The 20727-nt window shown below is 39.2% G+C and overlaps 1 protein-coding gene across 1 annotated transcript in view; it reads left to right on the forward strand.

The window, feature by feature from the left end:
• The window catches only part of TRIT1 (tRNA isopentenyltransferase 1), a gene marked incomplete at its 5' end in the record, with an annotated part of 43696 nt that overhangs the window by 7636 nt on the left and 15333 nt on the right, over positions 1–20727 (forward strand). Inside the window, one exon of the mRNA XM_082833690.1 lies at positions 18408–18548. Within this exon, the coding sequence (XP_082689816.1) occupies positions 18408–18548 (141 nt within the window). The remainder of the gene's footprint in view (positions 1–18407; positions 18549–20727) is intronic.

The raw sequence follows: 20727 nt of genomic DNA on the forward strand, positions 1-20727 counted from the left end.
TGCTATAATTATTGTGGTAATTTCCTTCATTCCTCCTACTTCTGTTTTATCTTAAATTATGTGTATGTTTGGGGTCTTTATTTATTTATTTATTTATTTGGCTGTGTTGGGTCTTTTTTTAAAAATAAATTTATTTATTATCTTTTTATTTTTGGCTGTGTTGGGTCTTCATTGCTGCACGCGGGCTCTTTAGTTGTGGCGAGTGGACTCTTCGTTGCGGTGCGTGGGCTTCTTATTGAGGTGGCTTCTCTTGTTGCAGAGCATGGGCTCTAGGCGTGAGGGCTTCAGTAGTTGTAGCACACGGGCTCAGTAGTTGTGGCTTGCGGGCTCTAGAATGCAGGCTCAGTAGTTGTGGCACACAGGCTTAGTTGCTCCGCAGCATGTGGGATCTTCCCGGACCAGGGCTTGAACCTGTGTCCCCTGCATTGGCAGGCAGATTCTTAACCACTGCGCCACCAGGGAAGTCCCTGCATTGGGTCTTCATTGCTGCACGTGGGCTTTTCTCTAGTTGTGGTGAGTGGGGGCTACTCTTCGTTGCAGTGTGCAGGCTTCTCATTGCAGTGGCTTCTCTTGTTGCAGAGCACAGACACTAGGAGCACGGGCTTCAGTAGTTGCGGCACGAGGGCTCAGTAGTTGTGGTTCACGTCCTCTAGAGCACAGGCTCAGTAGTTGTGGCGCATGGGCTTAGTTGCTCCATGGCATGTGGGATCTTCCCGGACCAGGGATCAAACCTGTGTCCCTTGCATTGGCAGGCGGATTCTTAAGCACTGCGCCACCAGGGAAGTCCTCCTACTTTTATTGAAATTCTTTTGCAGAGATTTGTCCTCTCTCTCCTATTTACTTACATCAGTAGGGATATTTATTTTATTTCTTGGGTTATAATCCAGTACTAAGTTATTTATTTTATTGCTCAAATTATTTCAACTTGGTTATTGGGTGCTCTTTCATGCTGACTCTTGTGTCCTTTGGCAGGCCCCATATTTGTTTGTTTAGCACTTCCTTTCTGGCATTACAAGATGCTTTCAACTTACATTTGTCCTGCTCCAGTCCTAGAATCATCCATTTCTCCAAGGAGCCCTGGTTCCTTTTTATTTTTATTTTTTAAATTTACTTATTTATTTTTGGCTGTGTTTGATCTTTGTTGCTGCGTGCGGGCTTTCTCTAGTTGCGGCGAGCGGGCGCTACTCTTCATTGCAATGCATGGGCTTCTTATTGCGGTGGCTTCTCTTGTTACGGAGCACAGGCCCTAAGCACACAGGCTTCAGTAGTTGTGTCACACGGGCTTCAGTAGTTGTGGATCGCGGACTCCAGAGCACAGGCTCAGTAGTTATGGCGCACGGGCTTAGTTGCTCCGCGGCATGTGGGATCTTCCAGGACCAGGGCTTGAACCTGTGTCCCCTGCATTGGCAGGTGGTTTCTTAACCACTGCACCACCAAGGAAGCCCTGGAAGGCAGATTCCCTGTGCCACCAGGGAAGTCCCCCTGGCTCCTTTTTTTGGTGAATGGTATTTAGATACCAAGAGCTGGGTGCTAAATGTGCTTGTTGCTAGGAAACATATGTATATATACTAATTCATGTATACACAAATATCTATATTTCTGTATCTATCTGTATGTATATTAAAATAAACTTGAATTTATACTGATATCTCTGACTCTGCTCCACTACAGGGTTTATATTAATCTTCCCTTCTTGTTTATTTGTGACTTCTTTCTCAGAGTAAGGAAACTGGCTCTCCTTGTCTACAAATATTTTATTTGTACAACCTGTAAAGTAGTTTAAGTAGTTAATACTGTGAGAACAAATTTACCAGCTACAGTATGATGTTTGTGTTCAGTTCTTTTTGTTCATTTTAGCCGTATAGTATCTAGTCATAACATTGTTTTACAAAGTTACTTAGGTCAGCTCCTCCCCACCCCCCCTCCAGTGAGGTTATGTCATACATTTGTAATATAATTAGATTCAGTTATTGCAGTCTGCGTTCTGTCCTGGTTCTTCAGACATTCTGGCTATTATTTTTTAAATTTGCATACAGTAGAGTGCATTCATTGTTGTGCACAGTTCTGTGGGTTTTTACAAATGGAGAGAGTCAGATATGCACCATCACAGTACCATACTGAACACTTCCATCACTCTAAAAATTGCCTTATGTGGCCTCTTTGTAGTCAACTCCTCTACCTACACCAGTTTTTGGCAGCCACTGATCTGTTTTCTGTCCCTATAGTTTTGCCTTTTCCAGAAGGTCACATACATTTAGTCACTCAACATGCAGCTTTTGGGGTCTGACTTCTTTCACTTAGCAAAATACATTTAAATTCTTCAGTGTTGTTGCATGAGTCCATTTCTCTTTGTTGTCGAGTATTATTCCATTGTACGTAATATGTTCATTGACCTGTGAAAGGCCATCTGAGTGTCAAGTTTTTAGTAGTTGTAAAGAAAGCTATTATAAACATAGCTAGTGGTTTAACTTTACAGGACTGGTTTAACTTTATAGGAAACTACTAAACTATTTACCAAAATGACTGTACCATTTTGCATTCCTACCGGCAGTGAATGAGAACTTCTGTTTCTTTGTATTCTTTCCAGCATTTGTTTTTTTTGTTTTTTTTTTTTTCTGCGGTACGCGGGCCTGTCACTGTTGCGGCCTCTCCCGTTGCGGAGCACAGGCTCTGGACGCGCAGGCTCAGCGGCCATGGCTCACAGGCCCAGCCGCTCTGCGGCATGTGGGATCTTCCCGGACCGGGGCACGAACCCGTGTCCCCTGCATCAGCAGGCGGACCCACAACCACTGCGCCACCAGGGAAGCCCTGGTATTGTTGTTTTTAATTTTAGCAGTTCTAATAGGTGTGTACTGGTATCTATGGTGGTTAATTTGCATTCCCCTAAAGGTTAATGATGTTGAGCATCTTTTCACATGCTTATTTACTATCTGTATATGTTTGGTGAAGTGTCTGTCAGATCTTTTGGGGGGGGCCTGTCTTATTGTTGAATTTTAAGAGTTTTTTTCATATATTCTGTATACAAATCCTTTATATAGGCATGTTATTTGCAAATATTTTCTTCTAATCTGTATCTTGTTTTTTCATTCTCTTCACAGTGTCTTTTTTTTTTTTTTTTTTGCGGTACGCGGGCCTCTCACTGTTGTGGCCTCTCCCGTTGCGGAGCACAGGCTCCAGACGCGCAGGCTCAGCGGCCATGGCTTACAGGCCCAGCCGCTCCGCGGCATGTGGGATCTTCCCGGACTGGGGCACGAACCCATGTCCCCTGCATCAGCAGGTGGACCCTCAACCACTGTGCCACCAGGGAAGCCCTATATATGAGTTTTATAGCTTTTCATTTTACATTTAGGCCTGTGATCTGTTTTGAGTGAATTTTTGTAAAAGGTGTAAGATACGTATGAATGTCCAGTTGTACCAGCTCTGATTTTGAAAGACTGTCCTTTCTCCGTTGAACTGCCTTTGCACCTTTGTCAAAGACCAGTTGACTGTATTTGTGTGGGTCTACTTCTGGTGCCTCTCATATGTTGTATTGATCTGTGTGTCTGTTCTTTTGCCAGTGTTGCATTGTCTTTAGTTACTGTAGCTTTATAATAAGTTTTGAAATTTGATAGTGTAAGCTGTCCGACTTTCTACATTATTGTTTTTAATCTCTGTGTAGTATTCCATTTTATAGGTGTATCATAATTTACTTAACCAGGTTTCTGCTGAAGGACATTTAGTAGGTTTAGTTTTTTGGGTTTTTTTGTTTTTTCTTTTTGCTTTAATAAATGATGCTGAGATGAACATCTTTGCACAAACATTTCTGCATTTGTGTGATTCTCTCTTCAGGGTAAATTTCTGGAATGGGATTGCTGGATGAGAGGATGTACATGTTACTTTCTTATTCTTCCAGTTTTCTAAGAGCTTTATTAGAGTATATACTTTTTTTTAAAAGATTTTTTTGTTTGTTTGATGTGGACCATTTTTAAAGTCTTTATTGAATTTGTTACAATATAGCTTCTGTTTTATGTTTTGGTTTTCTGGCCTTGAGGCATGTGGGATCTTAGCTCCCTGACCAGGGATCAAACCCGCACCCCCTGCACTGGAAGGCAAAGTCTTAACTACTGGACTGCCAGGGAAGTCCCAAGAGTATATGCTTACTTTATATTATTTTTCTTATTGAGGTTAAATTCACATAACATTAACCATTTTAAAATGAAGAATTCAGGGACTTCCCTGGACAGGGGGCACAGGTTTGATCCCTGGTCGGGGAACTAAGATCCCAAATGCTGTGCGGTGTAGCCAAAAGAAAAACTAGAAAAGAACGATTCATTGGCACTTAGTACGTTCACAGTGTTGTACAACAACTACTACCTCTATTTAGTTCCAAAACGTTTCCATCACCACAAAAGAAAACTCTGTACTCATTAAGCCACTATTTTGAGTTTCCCCTCCCCCACAGCCCCTGACAGCCACAAGTCTGCTTTTAGTTTCTATAGATTTTACCTGTTCTGGATATTTCATAGAAATGGGATCATACAATATGTGACCTTTTATGGCTGTTCTTTCACTTACATTGGTTGTAGCGTGTATTGGTGCTTCATTCCGTGCTTGAATAATATTCCATTGTATGTATTGATCACAGTTTGTCCATCTGTTGATGGACATTAGCACCTTTAGGCTGTTGTGAATAGTGCTGCTATGGACATATGTGTAATGTATTTGAGTATGTGTTTTAAATTATTTTGGGTATATACCTAGGAGTGGAATTGCTGCGTCATATGGTAATTCTGTGTTTAACTTTTTGAGAAATTGCCAAACTGGTTTACACAATGGCTACATCATTTTACATTCCCACCATCAATGTATGAGGACACCAGTTTCTCCACATCTTCTCCAACACTTATTTACCTTAAAAAAAAGAAGTTATAGCTATCCTAGTGGGTGTGACAGTGGTATCTCATAGTGGTTTGGATTTGCATTTCCCTAGTGACTAATGGGCATCTTTTCATGTGTTTGTTGGCTGTTTATGTATCTTCTTTGGAGAAATGTCTATTCAGGTCCTTTGCTTGTTTTTAAATTGGGTCCCTTCTCTTTTTGTTTGAGCTGCACACATTACATTTTGATACATATTGCCAGACTGCTTTCAAAAAAGTTTGTACCGGTAGTATGTCTATTTCCCTGTACCCTTGCAATTCTGTGTGTTATCGATCTTTTCATTGTTGTCAGTCTGGTAGACAAGAAATGGATTTTATTTAAATTTCATTTCTGAGGTAAATTGTCTCTTTAAGGGTGCATTGGCCATTTGTGTTTTTCTTTTTTGAATTTCCTGTTCAATACCTATTATACCTACTTCTGTATAATGTTTTTCATTTTTGTGTTTATCAATTTGTAAGAGCATTTTGTGTATTATGAGTTTTAACCCTTTGTCCAGTCTCATGAGTTGGAAATATTTTTTCAGTTGGTCATTTGTCTTTTGACTTTTATGAATTTTTTTTGCCATATTAAGGTTTTTATTTTTTAAACATCTTTATTGGAGTATAATTGCTTTACAGTGGTGTGTTAGTTTCTGCTGTATAACAAAGTGAACCAGCTATACATATACATATATCCCCATATCTCCTCCCTCTTGCGTCTCCCTCCCAGCCTCCCTATCCCACCCTTCTAGGTGGACACAAAGAACCGAGCTGATATCCGTGTGCTATGTGGCTGCTTCCCACTAGCTATCTATTTTACATTTGGTAGTGTGTATATGTCCATGCCACTCTCTCACTTTGTCCCAGCTTACCCTTCCCCCTCCCCATGTCCTCAAGTCCATTCTCTACATATGCATCTTTATTCCTGTCCTGCCCCTAGGTTCTTCCAAAAAAAAAAAAAAGGGTTTTAATTTGTATATTCTTATACACTTTTTAGGAGTACAAGTTAGTTTTAGTATTCTTTTAGAAAGAGTTGACATCTGAAGTTTATAATCCATTGAACTGTTGGATGTGAATAAAAGGTATTGTTGATTCTCTAGTGTGAATGGAGATATATCCTGGGCCTCCTTGCCTTCACTGTGCATGTTGCTCTCCCGTTGGAGTCTCCTACACATTTGTGCAGGTAGATGCAGATTAAGCATGGGATCCTGCATTGTCCAGGCTTACTTAGGTCTGGATACCTTTGGTTAGCTACCCAGTTTCCTAGCTCGCTCTCTCTGTTTTTTTTTTTTTTTTTTAATGTCTTTCTGCCTAGTACGATACTTGTAACAATGGTTTTTGCCTTCAGCTGCACATTGGAATCACCTAGAGAGCATTAAAAAAATACTGATGCCTAGGCTTATAGTATTCGATAAATACCTGTTGATTCGGATTAGGTGATTTGCCTAACTCTTCAGGTGCCAGTATTCTCTCCTAATTTATAGTCAGTCTTTAAGGTTTTCATTTAGCCCACTTATTTAGCCTGGTAGGCAGTTTTATTTACTGGGAAAACTGGGTTTTAGTCCCAGCTTTGCTACTAACTCACTGTATATATAACTTTGGAAAGTTACTACCCCTCTCTGGGCTTTTTTTTTTTTTTTTTTTTTTGGCTGTGTTGGGTGTTCGTTGCTACGCACGGGCTTTCTCTAAGTTGTGGAGAGCGAGGGCTACTCTTCGTTGCAGTGCGTGGGCTTCTCATTGTAGTGGCTTCTCTCGTTGTGAAGCACGGGCTGTAGGCACATGGGCTTATGTAGTTGTGGCACATGGGATCAGTAGTTGTGGTGCACAGGCTTAGTTGCTCCGTGGCATGTGGGATCTTCCCAGACCAGGGCTCGAACCCTTGTCCCCTGCATTGGCAGGCGGATTCTCAACCGCTGCGCCACCAGGGAAGCCCCCCCTCTCTGGGCTTTAATTTCCTCTTTGGGTATGTTAGGGAGGGGAAACTGATTGGATTAGATCAGGGATCGGCAGACTCATTGAAGTCCAGATAGTAAATATTTTAGGCTTTGTGGGCCATACAGTGTTTGTCTCAGTGTCTAAAACTCCTTTCAGCTCTGGTATTTTTTGTTTCTCTCCTTTCGAACCCTAGTCAGGGAACTTATCTCAAAGAGCCAAGGAAAATGTTTTTTAACCACCAGCAATTAAATATAGGTAATATCAAGCATTTGTGTACTGCTTACCATCTGCCTGGCACAGTTCCAAACATTTTACATGTATTTTATTTATTTATTTATTTATTTTGCAGTACGCGGGCCTCTCACCGTTGTGGCCTCTCCCGTTGCTGAGCACAGGCTCCAGATGCGCAGGCTCAGCGGCCATGGCTCACGGGCCCAGCCGCTCCGCGGCATGTGGGATCTTCCCGCACCGGGGCACGAACCTGTGTCCCCTGCATCGGTAGGCAGACTCTCAACCACTGCGCCACCAGGGAAGCCCCATTTTACATGTATTAACTCTAATCCTCAGAATGACCCAGTGAGGAATATAGATGCTGTTATTATCCCCATTTTACAGAGGCAAACTTGAGGCAAAGGAAAATTAGATACTTAAATAACGTGACAGATGAAGGCTAACTGGGCTGTAGAGCCAGATTTGAACCTGGATTTTCTGGTTCTATTATGCTATACTCCTCTCCCTAACTTAGACATATACCTCCAAATAATGGAGCATCTCAGCTGTTATACTCTATCATAGCTATCCTAAGAGAAAATATCACTCAAACCATCAAAAGTGGGCCAATCTTGAGGCTGTAAAGATGGCCACAAAATAGAAACTTTATCATTAACTTTGTTTTTTTCTCAAAGTAGCCCTTTTGTTTCTGTCTCAGCATTATAGTCACATGGCATTGTCTGTGTGCATATTTCTAGCTTTCTGTCACACTTACACTGAACCCCTTCAAGGTTCTCAAGAGTATGGTAGCTGTATTCTCCTCAGCTTCTTGAATTTAATTCCACCTCAGTAGGAATTCATTACTTCAAGCAAGCAAACAGACCAGAGTCAAATGACGATAAAACTTCTACTGATAAGAGGCAGCAGAAACAGCTTGGGTTATAGGCAGAGCATCTAGGCTTTAGTCCTGCCTCCACTACCATCAACTATATGGCCAGGGGAGCTCTCTGAGCCTCAGTATTCTCAACATAAAATTTAAATGATAAGACTGGTTACGTTATCTCTGAATTTCCTAATATCCATGCTTCATCCGTGTTTGCAGGTGGACTTTTTTTTTTAACGTTTTGCTTTTTCTTTTTTTAAATTTTATATTTATTTTTGGTTGCGTCGGGTCTTAGTTGTGGCACGCGGGATCTTTTCGTTGCAGCACGCGGTCTCTTCGCTGGCAGTGCGCGGGCTTCTCTCTAGTAGTGGCTTGCGGGTTTTCTCTCTCTAGTTGTGGCGCGTGGGCTTAGTTTGCCTGCGGTATGTGGGATGTTAGTTCCCTAACCAAGGAGTGAACCTCTGTCCCCTGCATTGGAAGGTGGATTCTTTACCTCTGGACCACCAGAGAAGTCCCCTGCAGGTGGACTTCTAAGCAGCCACAGCATAGACTCCGCATTGCAAAGTTTCTCATTTTAACTTACAAGTATGTGCTAATTTTGCATTCTCTGTTCTTATCTGTCTATATTTATTCAGACGTACAAATGTTTCAAATTCTTGTTGCCACCAAGTAATTGATGCTCTGGAAGAATACATCACAAACATTATGTATGCACTTTTTTTTGGCTGTGCTGTGAGGCTTCTGGGATCTCAGTTCCTTGAGCAGGAATTGAACCCAGGTCACTGCAGTGAAAGCCCAGAATCCTAACCACTAGGCCACCAGGGAACTCGCTGTGTGCACTTGTTTTTTCTTATTTATTTATTTATTTTATTTTATTTTATTTTTGGCTGCGTTGGCTCTTTGTTGCCATGCGTGGGCTTTCTCTAGTTGCGGCGAGCAGGGGCTACTGTTTGTTGCAGTATGCAGGCTTCTCATTGCGGTGGCTTCTGTTTGTTGCAGAGCACGGGCTCTAGGCGCGCGGGCTTCAGTAGTTGTGGCTTGCGGGCTCAGTAGTTGTGGCTCACGGGCTCTAGAGTGCAGGCTCAGTAGTTGTAGTGCATGGGCTTAGTTGCTCTGTGGCATGTGGGATCTTCCTGGACCAGGGATCGAACCTGTGTCCCCTGTGTCCGCATTGGCAGGCGGACCACTGTGCCACCAGGGAAGCCCTGTGTGCACTTCTTAATTTGATAAGCATAGCTTTATGTGATTCTAATCCCTTTTCCTTTGAAGAGAGATAGCCATAAGAAAATAAAAGTCATGATTGGCACTATAAATTCCAAACCACTCCTTTTACCAGACTGACTGAACAGGTCAAGGTACTGGTTCTCCTGCTTCCTGGGCATCTTAATCTGGCTGTTTATTCAACATGTCTGCAGTTGAATCTCTGCTAAACAAAGCTAAAAGGAGTAGTTGCCTGCCATGATGTTCCTGCAGCTAATCCATTGTTTCCAATGTAGTGAAGTGTAAATTTTTTAAAAAGGTATCCTTTTATTAAAGAAAAGTTAGACAAGAGACTGACTTTTTCTCTACTCTTCAACAACTCTTCAGTTGAATAACCAAATTCAAATTCCTTTAATCAAAAAGGAAAATCAACTTTCTGGCTAGTGTCAACATCTTTAAAAAAAAAAAAGTTTTCCTTTTATCCTCCTATGCCAAAACTTTTCCTGAAGCTTGGGCTATTAGAACTAGAAGGGATGTTAGATATGAGGAACTTGAGGTTCCAGAAATGAAAACTGACTTTCCAAAGTCACAAAGCTGATCTGTACAGAGCAGAGATTAGCAACATAGTGGGAAAAGAACACTGATTGTGAAGTTAGAAGACATGGATTCAAAGTTTGTCACTGCCACTAACTAGCTGTGTGACTTCAGGCAGGTTACCTAATGTGTCTACGTTTCTATCTCCTCACTGGTGAAATGAGGCAACATAATTTCATAGGGTGTGAAACTCTTAGCATAAGATCTGGCACTCTGTACCTCTGGCACAGAGTACTAATTTAGTATATTCCATGTATTAGACACTGTACCAGGTGCTGAGACTAGAGATAAAATACAGTCTTCCCTCAGAACTTGTAGTCTAGTTGGGGAGATCAAAATACTTCACATGTACAAGAAGTTCTGTGATAGAGGTAAATACAGGGTATTGTGGAAACATGGAGGACAAGCATGGATGGAGGAGGATTGGGGAGAGATCTCAAGGCAGGCTTTCATTAGAGGTGGTGCTAAAGAGTTTGGGGCTGCATGAAGCCATATTTTCATTTTAGAAAGATCACCGGCTGCAGTGTGGACTAAATTAGAAAGGTTATACGCTAAAGGAAGGAAGATCAATGAGGAAGCTGATGGAACAGTTCAGCTGTGAAATCATGAAGCCTTCAATTGATGTAATGGCAGTGGGAAATGTAATGGTGATAAGCTTTGAGATAATTTTAGGAACTTCTGTGAATACAAGTTGAGACAGATTGGAAATGTGAGGGGAGAGAGACAGAGATACTAGGACCACTTAAAGATTTTCGGTTTGATTATCAAGGTGGCTCACTCAAGTATGGGTTAGAAGATAAGGAGGTCAGTTTGGACATAGCAGGTTTCAGGTGCCTGTTTGGGGTGATGATGATGATGATGATGATAGCTACCTAACATTTATTGCTGCTTCCTATAGGGCAGGCCTACTCCGTATGCTTTGCTGTATCATTTATTTAATTTTTACAATAATCCTTTGAGGTAGGTTTAAGATTATTCTTACTTTATAAATAAGGATTATGAGGCACAGAGAGGTCACTGTCTTGCTCAAGGTTACATAGCTAGTAAGTTGTGAAGCCAGGATTTAAACTGTGGCAAGCAGACTCTAGAGTCCGTACTGTTAACCGCTTCATCACTATATTATATACCTCTCATAGATGATGGAAATGTCCACTAGGCAGTTAAATGTACAGTTCTAGCATCATGAGAGAGAACTAGATTGCAGATAGGATTTCGGGAGTTATCAGCACAAAAAATGGTTGTAGAAGCCATGGGGGTCACCCAGAGAAAGTTTGTAGTACAGAAATGGCAGGTAGATGACATAAAGACTGCCATTTCTCCATATTATTCCCATGACAGACATTGCTAATAGATCAGTGGCTGGCCTCAGTAAAGTAAACTGAGGAAGGTCCAGTGAGATAGGAAGAAAACCTGGAGAAGATGGTGCCATTTGAAGTCCCAAAGGAGAATGATTTATTTATTTATTTTGAATTTTATTTTATTGATTTATTTGGCTGCGTTGGGTCTTAGTTGCGGCACGCGGTATCTTCATTGCGGCATGCAGGATCTTTCGTTGCGATGCATGGGCTTCTCTCTAGTTGTGGCTCTGGCTCAGTAGTTGCAGCGCATGGGCTTAGTTGCCTCGTGGCATGTGGGATCTTAGTTCCCTGACCAGGAATTGAACCCGCATCCCCTGCATTGGAATGAGGATTCTTAACCACTGGACTACCAGAGAAGTCCCCAAAGGAGAATGATTTATGAAGGAGAGCTCAGGAGTATCAGATTGTTGTATTTCCATTACATGTTTTGAGAGCTTAGCAGAAGAATGTTATACTTGGCAGTCAGGGTTCGTTAGTGATCTCAGTGAGGGAGATATCCATGGAGCAGTGGTGGGCAGCCAGCAGAGAAGGTGGATGGATAGTTATATTGATGCATAATCCAAGATTGTGGTTTTCAAGGCAGGTGTAATCCCTAGAGGCAAGAAAGGGATTGAAGGGCTTCAGCATCTCATTTGGATTAGGAAGTAAATGAAGTCAAAAGGGGGAAGATAACTTGAGAGGATGGAACCAAACTAGTGGGGGGTAGCTTTTCCTTTTGCTTGTAGACAGCTGTGTTGGTGCGTCATAGCCAGCCAGCACTTGGACAGAGCTCCAGGATCTGCCCAGTGTCTCTGCTGGTTAGCACACTCATTAGGGCCATCCTACAGCATGCCAACCCCAAAGGGTTGGAGCTTCAAGGAGTGGGACCTTTGGCTGTACAGATTTTTGGGGTGTTTTTCCGAGGTGAAATTTCTTTGGATCAGGGTTTCTCAACTTTGAGACTCTTGACATTTGGGGCTGGATAATTCTTTGTTGTGGGGGCAGGGGGTTGTCTTGTGTATCGTAGGATGTTTAGCAGCATCCCTGGCCTCTACCCACTAGGCGCCAGTAGCATCCCCACCCCCAAATTGTGACAACAAAAATGTTTCTAGGCGTTGCCAAGCATCCCCTGATGGACTAATTCACTTCCGGCTTACAAACAACCACAGCTCTAGATTCTGCTGGTTTTCCTCTAGGTCTCTGTTGTAGATTTCCCTCACCTTCATTAGCTCCTCTGGGCACTTGAGCTCTGTTGGTTTGGAGAGTTTGGGTTATTCGGCCTTGTAGCCTTTTTTCAGAATTTTTTCAGTCTGAAAATAAACTCTCAATAGAGGTGAGACAAAGAGGCATTATTTCCCTATAGTACCCAGTTAAATACCTAGAACATTAAATGTTTAATGATCATAATATTTAGAGAAGATTGTAAGTCAATCTTTAATCTCTCTCTTATAAACTTTATATCACTTATCTCCTTATAGTATATTTGTGTCTCTAGCTAGCTGGACTCCTTGGGGACAAGGACCCTTTCTAAGTCTTTGCACTCCTAATGTCTTGCAGAGTACCTGGCACACAGTAGACTCTCAGTAAATGTTTGCTGAGATAAGCCAGTTTTGTTGATAATTGGCTAAGTAGGTTAAACCTGCAATTTCTCAGCGTATTTCAGTTATCAAGTCTTACAAAGAGGCCAGAGTTCCCTTAGTATTGTCGAAATCTGATTTGTGCAGAGAAGCATTTTATCTAGTCATTTCTATGTACACAGATCACAGGTGTCCTCTGGGAGAATGGGAAATGGAACAGAGTGAAGTGCTGCCTTTAAAAGATAACACAGATCCTTTTAGTTCTTCTAGCACCTAGAGCTGACTATGCTATAGGTAGAGTCACACTGAAACTATAATTAAAGATGGAAAATAGACAAAATGTCAGGCAGTCAGCTACAAACCTGTTCTCGTGCAATGATGCTTTCTAGACAGGTAATAAAATTATAAGCCCAATTGTGGCATTTACAATAAGAATATGGACCAAATGTGACATTTATAAAGCTGATTGGTTTCTAGGTTTGTTTAGATATTTATCCTTAATGCAAATATAAAAAATATTGCTCTGTTTTTGCTTTTTGGCCTAGCAGTATGATTTTTTTTAGCAGTATGATTTTAATTGATAAATAATGTGCACCATAAAACACATAATTCATAACTGCACAGTTCAATAAATTATCAAAAAGTGAAAATACCTGTGTAACCACAACTCAGTTCAAGAAATAGAGCACTACCAGCCCTCTCAATAATTTTGAAAAATACCGTATGATTCAGCAATTCTACTTCTGGGTATATATTCAAAAGAATTGAAAAATTCAACAAATCTTTGACATTTTTATTTTATTTTGCTAATTTTCACTGGTTTCTCATTGTATCTAAAACCTATCATCAAGTCTTTTTAAAGTTATGGGAAAATATACATAATATGTAAAACTTACCATTTTACCAACCATTTCAGTGGCATTAAGCACATTCAGGTTGTTCTGCAACCATTATCATTCTCCATCTCCAGAACTTTTTTCCTCTTCCCAGACTGAAATTCTGTACCCATTATATACTAAGTTACCATTCCTCTCTGCCCCAGCCCCTGGCAACCACCACTCTACTTTCTGTTTCAAAATTTGACTATTCTATGTGTGTCATATAAGTGGAATCATAATATTTGTCCTTTTGTGACTGGCTTACTTCACTTAGCATAATGTCTTTGGGGTTCATCCATGTCATAGCAAGTTCAGCCATGTCAGAATTTCCTTGCTTTTTAAGGCTGAATAATCTTCCATTGTCAGTATAGAACACATTTGTTTATCCATTTATCTCTGATGGACACTTGGGTTGCTTCTACCTTTTGGCTGTTGTGAAAAATGCTGCTATAAACATGGGTGTATATATATATCTGTTCAACTCCCTGCTTTCAGTTCTCTTGAGTACATACCGAGAAGCGGAATTGCTGAATCACATGGTAATTCTACTTTTCATTTTTTGAGGAACCGCCGTGCTGTTTTCCATAGCTGCATCATTTTACATTCCCACCACCAGTGCACAGGAATTCCAATTTCTCTACATCCTCACCAACATCTGTTATTTTCTGTTTTGTTTTGTTTTTTTAATAATAGCCATCCTAATGGGTGTGAAGTGCTTCCAAAAATTTTTAAAGACTCCTTTTGTTATGGAAATTTCCCAATATATAAAAAAATAGAGCGAATAGTAGTTGAACTCCCATATATCTGTCACCTAGCCTCAATAATTATGAACACTTGTCTAATCTTGTTCCAATTATAATCTGTCCTTCCTCCCCCACTATTGGAACGCAGACCCCAGTCATCATAAACTTAAAACAAATTAATTTTTAAATTGAAGTGTAGTTGATTGATAATATATAAACTTTCTTTTTTTTCTGTTAAAGCAAAATAAAGCATAAAACAATGTTATAATATAAGTAGTGTATTGTGAATTTTACTTGCATCATAGCTGTGTATTTGATTCAGTGATCCATACCTCTTGTGTCGTTATTAACAAATATTTTCTCAGCATCATTCTTGCTCTTGTACAGTGCAGGTATAGATATACTTTACATATGCCTTCATCTACCCTTGCCTTCTTGCTTGTTAACAATTTATGAGTAAAATTTTAAAATACACAGTTACTATGATCACAAGCTGCCTCGTCATTTGTAAACACAACTATAACAGCATATCAGTACCTGTCAAAAGAAGTCATATTATATTGGAAAAGAGTGAAGCAACATCATTATAGACATAGCCTTGAATTACCTCTAATATTTTTTAATTGAGGTATAAATGTTGACATACAACATTATATTAGTTTCAGGTGTACAACAAAATGATTTGACATCTGTATATATTGTGAAATGTTCACCATGATAAGTATAGTTAACATCCATCACCGCTCATAGTTACAGAATTATTTTTTCCTTGGGATGAAATTTCACATTTACTCTTAGCAACTTTCAAATATGCAATAGCGGTATTATTAACCATGCTGTACATTATAGCCTTGTGACTTATTTATTTTATAACTGGAAGTTTGTGCTTTCTGACTGCCTTCATCTGTTTTGCCCACCCCATGTCCCCACCTCTGGCAACCACTAATCCTTTTCCTATGCAGCTCCTATTTCTTTTTTCTTTTTTAAAATTTATTTTTTTAAAGATTTTTTTGATGTGGACCATTTTTAAAGTCTTTATTGAATTTGTTACAATACAGCTTCTGTTTTACGTTTTGGTTTTCTGGCCTTGAGGCATGTGGGATCTTAGCTCCCCGACCAGGGATCAAACCCACTCCCCCTGCATTGGAAGGTGAAGTCTTAACCACTGGACTGCCAGGGAAGTCCCTGGATTTCTTTTTTTAAAAAAGACATCATATACTTTCATTTGTATGTACTTCAAAATACTGTATACCTCAAAGTTAAGGACTCTTTTTTTAACATAACCATAAAAGCATATTATACCTAAAAGTTAACAATAATTCTTTTATCATCAGATACCTAGTTTGTATCACCTATATCTTGATGCTCAGTTTCTTTTAATCTGATGGTACAGGAAACAAAGGGTTAACAGGTCACTCAGAGATGACAGTTTACATTGTTAACCAAGATTCAGTTACAAGTTTTAGTTTGTTCACTCTACCAGCAAGAACTCTGTTTTTTTTTAAACCGTTAATGCTCTTCTTCCTGATATTCATTGACATTTGTATATATACCATAAACAGTACATTAGGCTACTTCCTTCAGCAAATAAGGTGAGCTTAGTTCTAGAGTTACCTTCTGTTTGATTTATTATTCTTCTTTTAATAAATTTATTTACTTATTTTTGGCTGTGTTGGGTCTTCGTTGCTGCTCGAGTTGCTGCGAGCAGAGGGCTACTCTTTGTTGCGGTGCTCGGGCTTCTCATTGTGGTGCTTCTCTTCGTTGCAGAGCATGGGCTCTAGGTGCGCAGGCTTCAGTAGTTGTGGCATGTGGGCTCAGTAGTTGTGGCTCACGGGCTCTAGAGCGCAGGCTCCGTAGTTGTGGCACACGGGCTTAGTTGCTCCGCGGCATGTGGGATCTTCCTGGACCAGGGCTCGAAGCCATGTCCCCTGCATTGACAGGCAGATTCTTAACCACTGCACCACCAGGGAAAGTCCCCTCTGTTTGATTTATGCTTATGTGTTTATCTGTTAAAACTGGCCATTTTAAGGGGCTCTAGAAAATACACTTAAAGGCAGAACACAGGATGAAAATATATCTTCAAATTTATCTACATATCTGATAGAATGTGCTGGTAGAGATGTTTACATTTTGGCTTTTTTGGAGGTGGGGGCTGGTAATTATACATTTGCAACTATACATTTTCTTAACGTTTATCTCAGTGTTAAAAATGAGAATCTATTTACAGAGGTCAGTAGTTCTCTTTTGGCAAAATCAAGTTGTTGCTTGATTCTTTAACATTGGATCATTTGGAATCTAAGCTTCAATAGAGCCAACTGAAGGCTGTGGGAAAAGAAGGAGAGGCACACACAATTATTAATTCTTTTTCCCTCCTTTAGTTTTCTTAATTTGCACAGAAGACCACAGTATACAGTATACCCTACTGTATACTGTGGTCTAATGTTTGAAGGAAGTCTTGTTCAAGATACAGGGAAAAGAACACCCTATGATTTAAGATTCCATCAGTGTTCAGGTGTAAGAATGCAGTTCTCTTGTCAGGCACAGATAGATGAGTTAGTTAAAGGCAAAGCTAGTTCTTTCTCTATGGCTCTATTTATATATTTTCTGTGTGTTGTTTTCTTTTGTTTTTTGGTTTTGTTTTTTTTTTTAAGAGGGCTGTTTTGTTGATTTATTTATTTCAAAGAAAGTTGTACTATAAGGTTTCTTTTGTTTCTTTTTTAAAAATTTTTATTGCAGTATAGATTTACAATGTGTTTCAGGTGTACAGCAAACTGAATCAGTTATACATATACATATATCCACCTTTTTTTTAGATTCTTGTGTGCTGTCTTACTAATTAACAATTTTCTTTTTGCTTGAAGATAGCTTATATCCTTGTTGAGTAAGTAACCTCAGTAGCTAGGAGCACAGAGGCCTCAGAGTGATAGTGACACTAAAATTATTTCCCATTCTTCTTATGTTGTTGTGATAGTATTGATGGTAGTAATATGGGTAATAATATAGTGACCCTTATATAGTATTTACCATCTGCCAGGCAAAAACTAAGTTCTTTACATGTATTAACTTACACAACATTTAATTTACACAACAACCATATGAGATAGATATTATTATCCTCATTTTACTGATGAGGTATTAAGGCACGCAGAGGTTAGTAACTGACTCCTCCAAGTACAAATAACTAGTAAGTGGCAGAGCTAGGAATTGATCTGAGGCAGCCTGGCACCAGGGTCCTTCCTCCTAACCATTATACTGTACTGTACTTATTTGACACCCATATAAGTAAAGGGAAATGTGAGATGAAAATGTTCTTAACGTCTCTGTGGGCTCTATGGAACTTATTATTTGTTCATTCAGTGCTCCCTGTAGAATCAGTGATTACAGAGAGAACATTTAATCTCAAAGCATTCATCCCTATTTTCAAACTAGTATTTTCAGATCTGTTCTCCATCTGAGACCTTGCATTTAGAAAAAGTACACTTGAACTTTTTAGTTTAATTGGCAGATCAAGAGCTTACAGACAGGATATTGCCTTTGAGTATTTAGACTGTATTTGCTGACCTCCTGAAGCAGTAATTTGGCACACTGTTCTACTACAGTTCAGCAGTATTAGGGGTTCTGACTTCACAGTGTGTATGTGTGTGTTTTATATATATATCTTTGTAGATAGGCCACTTCTCCACAAATGGAGCCAATCTTTTACAAATTCTAAAAACCTTTCAGAGCATTTAAATCCAAAAAATATCTAAGCATTTGAAGTAGAACTATGAGCAATGCAAAATGTTACCTTTCTGGAGACTTGTGTTAAGTAGTAACAACCTGCCCACTTCTAAATGCTTGAAGTTCAGGCCAAAGAACCTCCAGTTAATCTTGCAGAGTTAGTTCTTATTTGGGCACCGATTTACATATACTTTTTATCTTTAAGTCTGAGTTAATAGCCACTATTTGTTAAGAAAGCCAATGTTCTGTTTTCTTTTGTTTCCTTTGTCTTGGGTTATGTGGATCTGGCTGTGCTCTGGTTAGAACACATTTCCCCTGGTGCTTTGGGTCAGTCAAGTGTTTGGCTGCAGGGAGGAATAGATCACCATTTCTGCCCATCAAGTGTGCCTCTTATGGAGATAGATGACTTTCTCATGCTAATCTTCTTTCCCCTAGGTTTATGAAGGCCTAGACATCATCACCAACAAGGTTTCTGCCCAAGAGCAGAGAATGTGCCAGCACCACATGATCAGCTTTGTGGATCCTCTGGTGACAAATTACACAGTGGTGGACTTCAGGAACAAAGCAACTGCTCTGATATCCTTAGGAAAGACAGCAACTAGGCTTGGTGGCTGCAAGGCAGCCCAAGCCAAGAAAGTTTTCTTCCTCGTGACAATTTCTCCTAAGCAGAGGTACCCAAGGTCAATAGTAGCATCCCCATGAGAACTATTCGGATTGAAAAGATACAGTGTTCTTGCTACTCTGAGTCTTGTCCTTAGACTGCAGCATCAGCATCACTTGGGAGCTTATAGAAGTGCTGAATTTGGGCCTCATTCTAGACCTACCGAATCAGAATCTACATTTAAATAGAGTCGCAGGTGATTCACATGCATATTAAAATTTGAGAGGTGCCGTTTTAGTGGAGAGAACACTGATTTAGGAGCCAGAAAATCCATGTCCTAGTTTTAGAACTACCTCATCTGACCACAAAAATTTAATTGGGTAAAGCGTTTACCCCACTGAGCTTCACTTTCCCACCTTTAAATGGGGATAAGAAATTAATTTATAAATATAATGGAATTATAGTTAGAATTCCAAAGGGATTAGGGAAAAATAGTTCTGGGTAACACCAGGAAATTTTGGAAAAAAGAATAACATAAGGGGTGGGGGGCTGCCCTTATATTTTAATGTCCAAATTGCCTTTAATATCTGGACTGCTACATATTAAAACATATTGAAAATTCATAATAATTATAATAGCATGGAACTTACATAATACTAGACAAATTTATGGCACAAATTAGAAAAGTCAGATACAAATTCAAATGGATGTATATATTTAGCTTACGATCAAGGTGGCATTTCAAAGCAGTGGAGAAGGAATGTAGTAGTTAATAATTATTCCTGGAACAGTTAATTATTTTTGGAAAAAAAAATCAGTTCCTTATTATATGGACATAAATTCCAGATGGATTTCAGAGTTAAGTAAATATGTATTTTTTTTAAACGAAACTGAAACAAATGGGATGACATATAATTGAGTAGTTATGTGATTTTAGAGTAGGGGAGGACTTTGTAGATCTAGTCTTTTTTTTTTTTAAGGATTTTTTAATTCAATTTTTCCTTTTTATTGTGTTAAAGTATACATAAAACTTACCATCTTAACCATTTATAAGTGTATAGTTCAGTAGTCTTAAATATATTCACATTGTTTTGCAGCCATCACTACCATCTATCTATGCCATAATAGTTTTTTTTGTTTTTTGGGTTTTTTTGAGGAAAATAACTAGATTTGGATATGTTAGAATTAAGAATTTGTACTGGCAAGAAAGTATTTGAACCATTTCAATTCCTAGGTATCTACCCTAGAGAAGCCTTGCCACAAGTATACCAGGAGATAGGTGGTAGATCTAATTTTAACATTATTGCTCTTAACAGCAAAAACATATAAATACCCAGATTCCTACTTACAGAAGAATGTATAAAATGTGCTTTGTTCATATAAGTACTTTTTCAGCAGTGAAAATGAATAAGTTGCAGTTACATGCATCCGTCAATGGGGAAGAATCTCAGAAACAACATGAAATGCGAGAGATTATAGAAGGATACATAGATGGTCATACCATTTATTATAAAAGTTAAAGAGCAAGCAAAGTTAACCAATATGTTGTTTAGGGTTTTATATACATCAGTAATAATGTAAAGAAAAGCAAGGGAACGAGGAAAAACAAACAATACACAAAACAATTCAAGACAGTGGTTCCCTCAGAGAGGGGCAGTAACGGGTTGTGATGGGAATTACTACATAGGAAGCTTCAAAAGAATTGATAATGTTCACTTTCTTACATTGGGTTCATGAGTATTTGTTTTATTTTTAGGCTTTATTATTTACATATGCTGCATATGTTCTTTTGTATGTACTGAATATTTTTTAATTAAAAATAACCCAGCTCACTAGAAACAAAATTAAAAAACAGACTAGATGTGGCCAAAAAATAAAAAATTTGAAAACAACAACAAAAACAGACTATAAACCAGGGGAAAAATATCTGTAACATTAGTATACTTAACATATGAAGAACTCAAAAAATACTTAAAGAGCATGAGTAGTGATTCACAAAGGAAGAAATATAAATGGTGATAAACATGAAAAAGAGTTTACCATTGCCGTTAATCGAGGCCATGCAAATCAAAATAATGAGATAATATTTTTTTGCCTATCAAGTGGGCAGAGATTAAAACGCAGATAATAATTCTTGCCCTACCTGCTTTATAA

The sequence above is a fragment of the Leucopleurus acutus genome (genome assembly GCF_964270905.1).
Source record: "Leucopleurus acutus genome assembly, chromosome: 2".
NCBI lineage: Eukaryota > Metazoa > Chordata > Mammalia > Artiodactyla > Delphinidae > Leucopleurus > Leucopleurus acutus.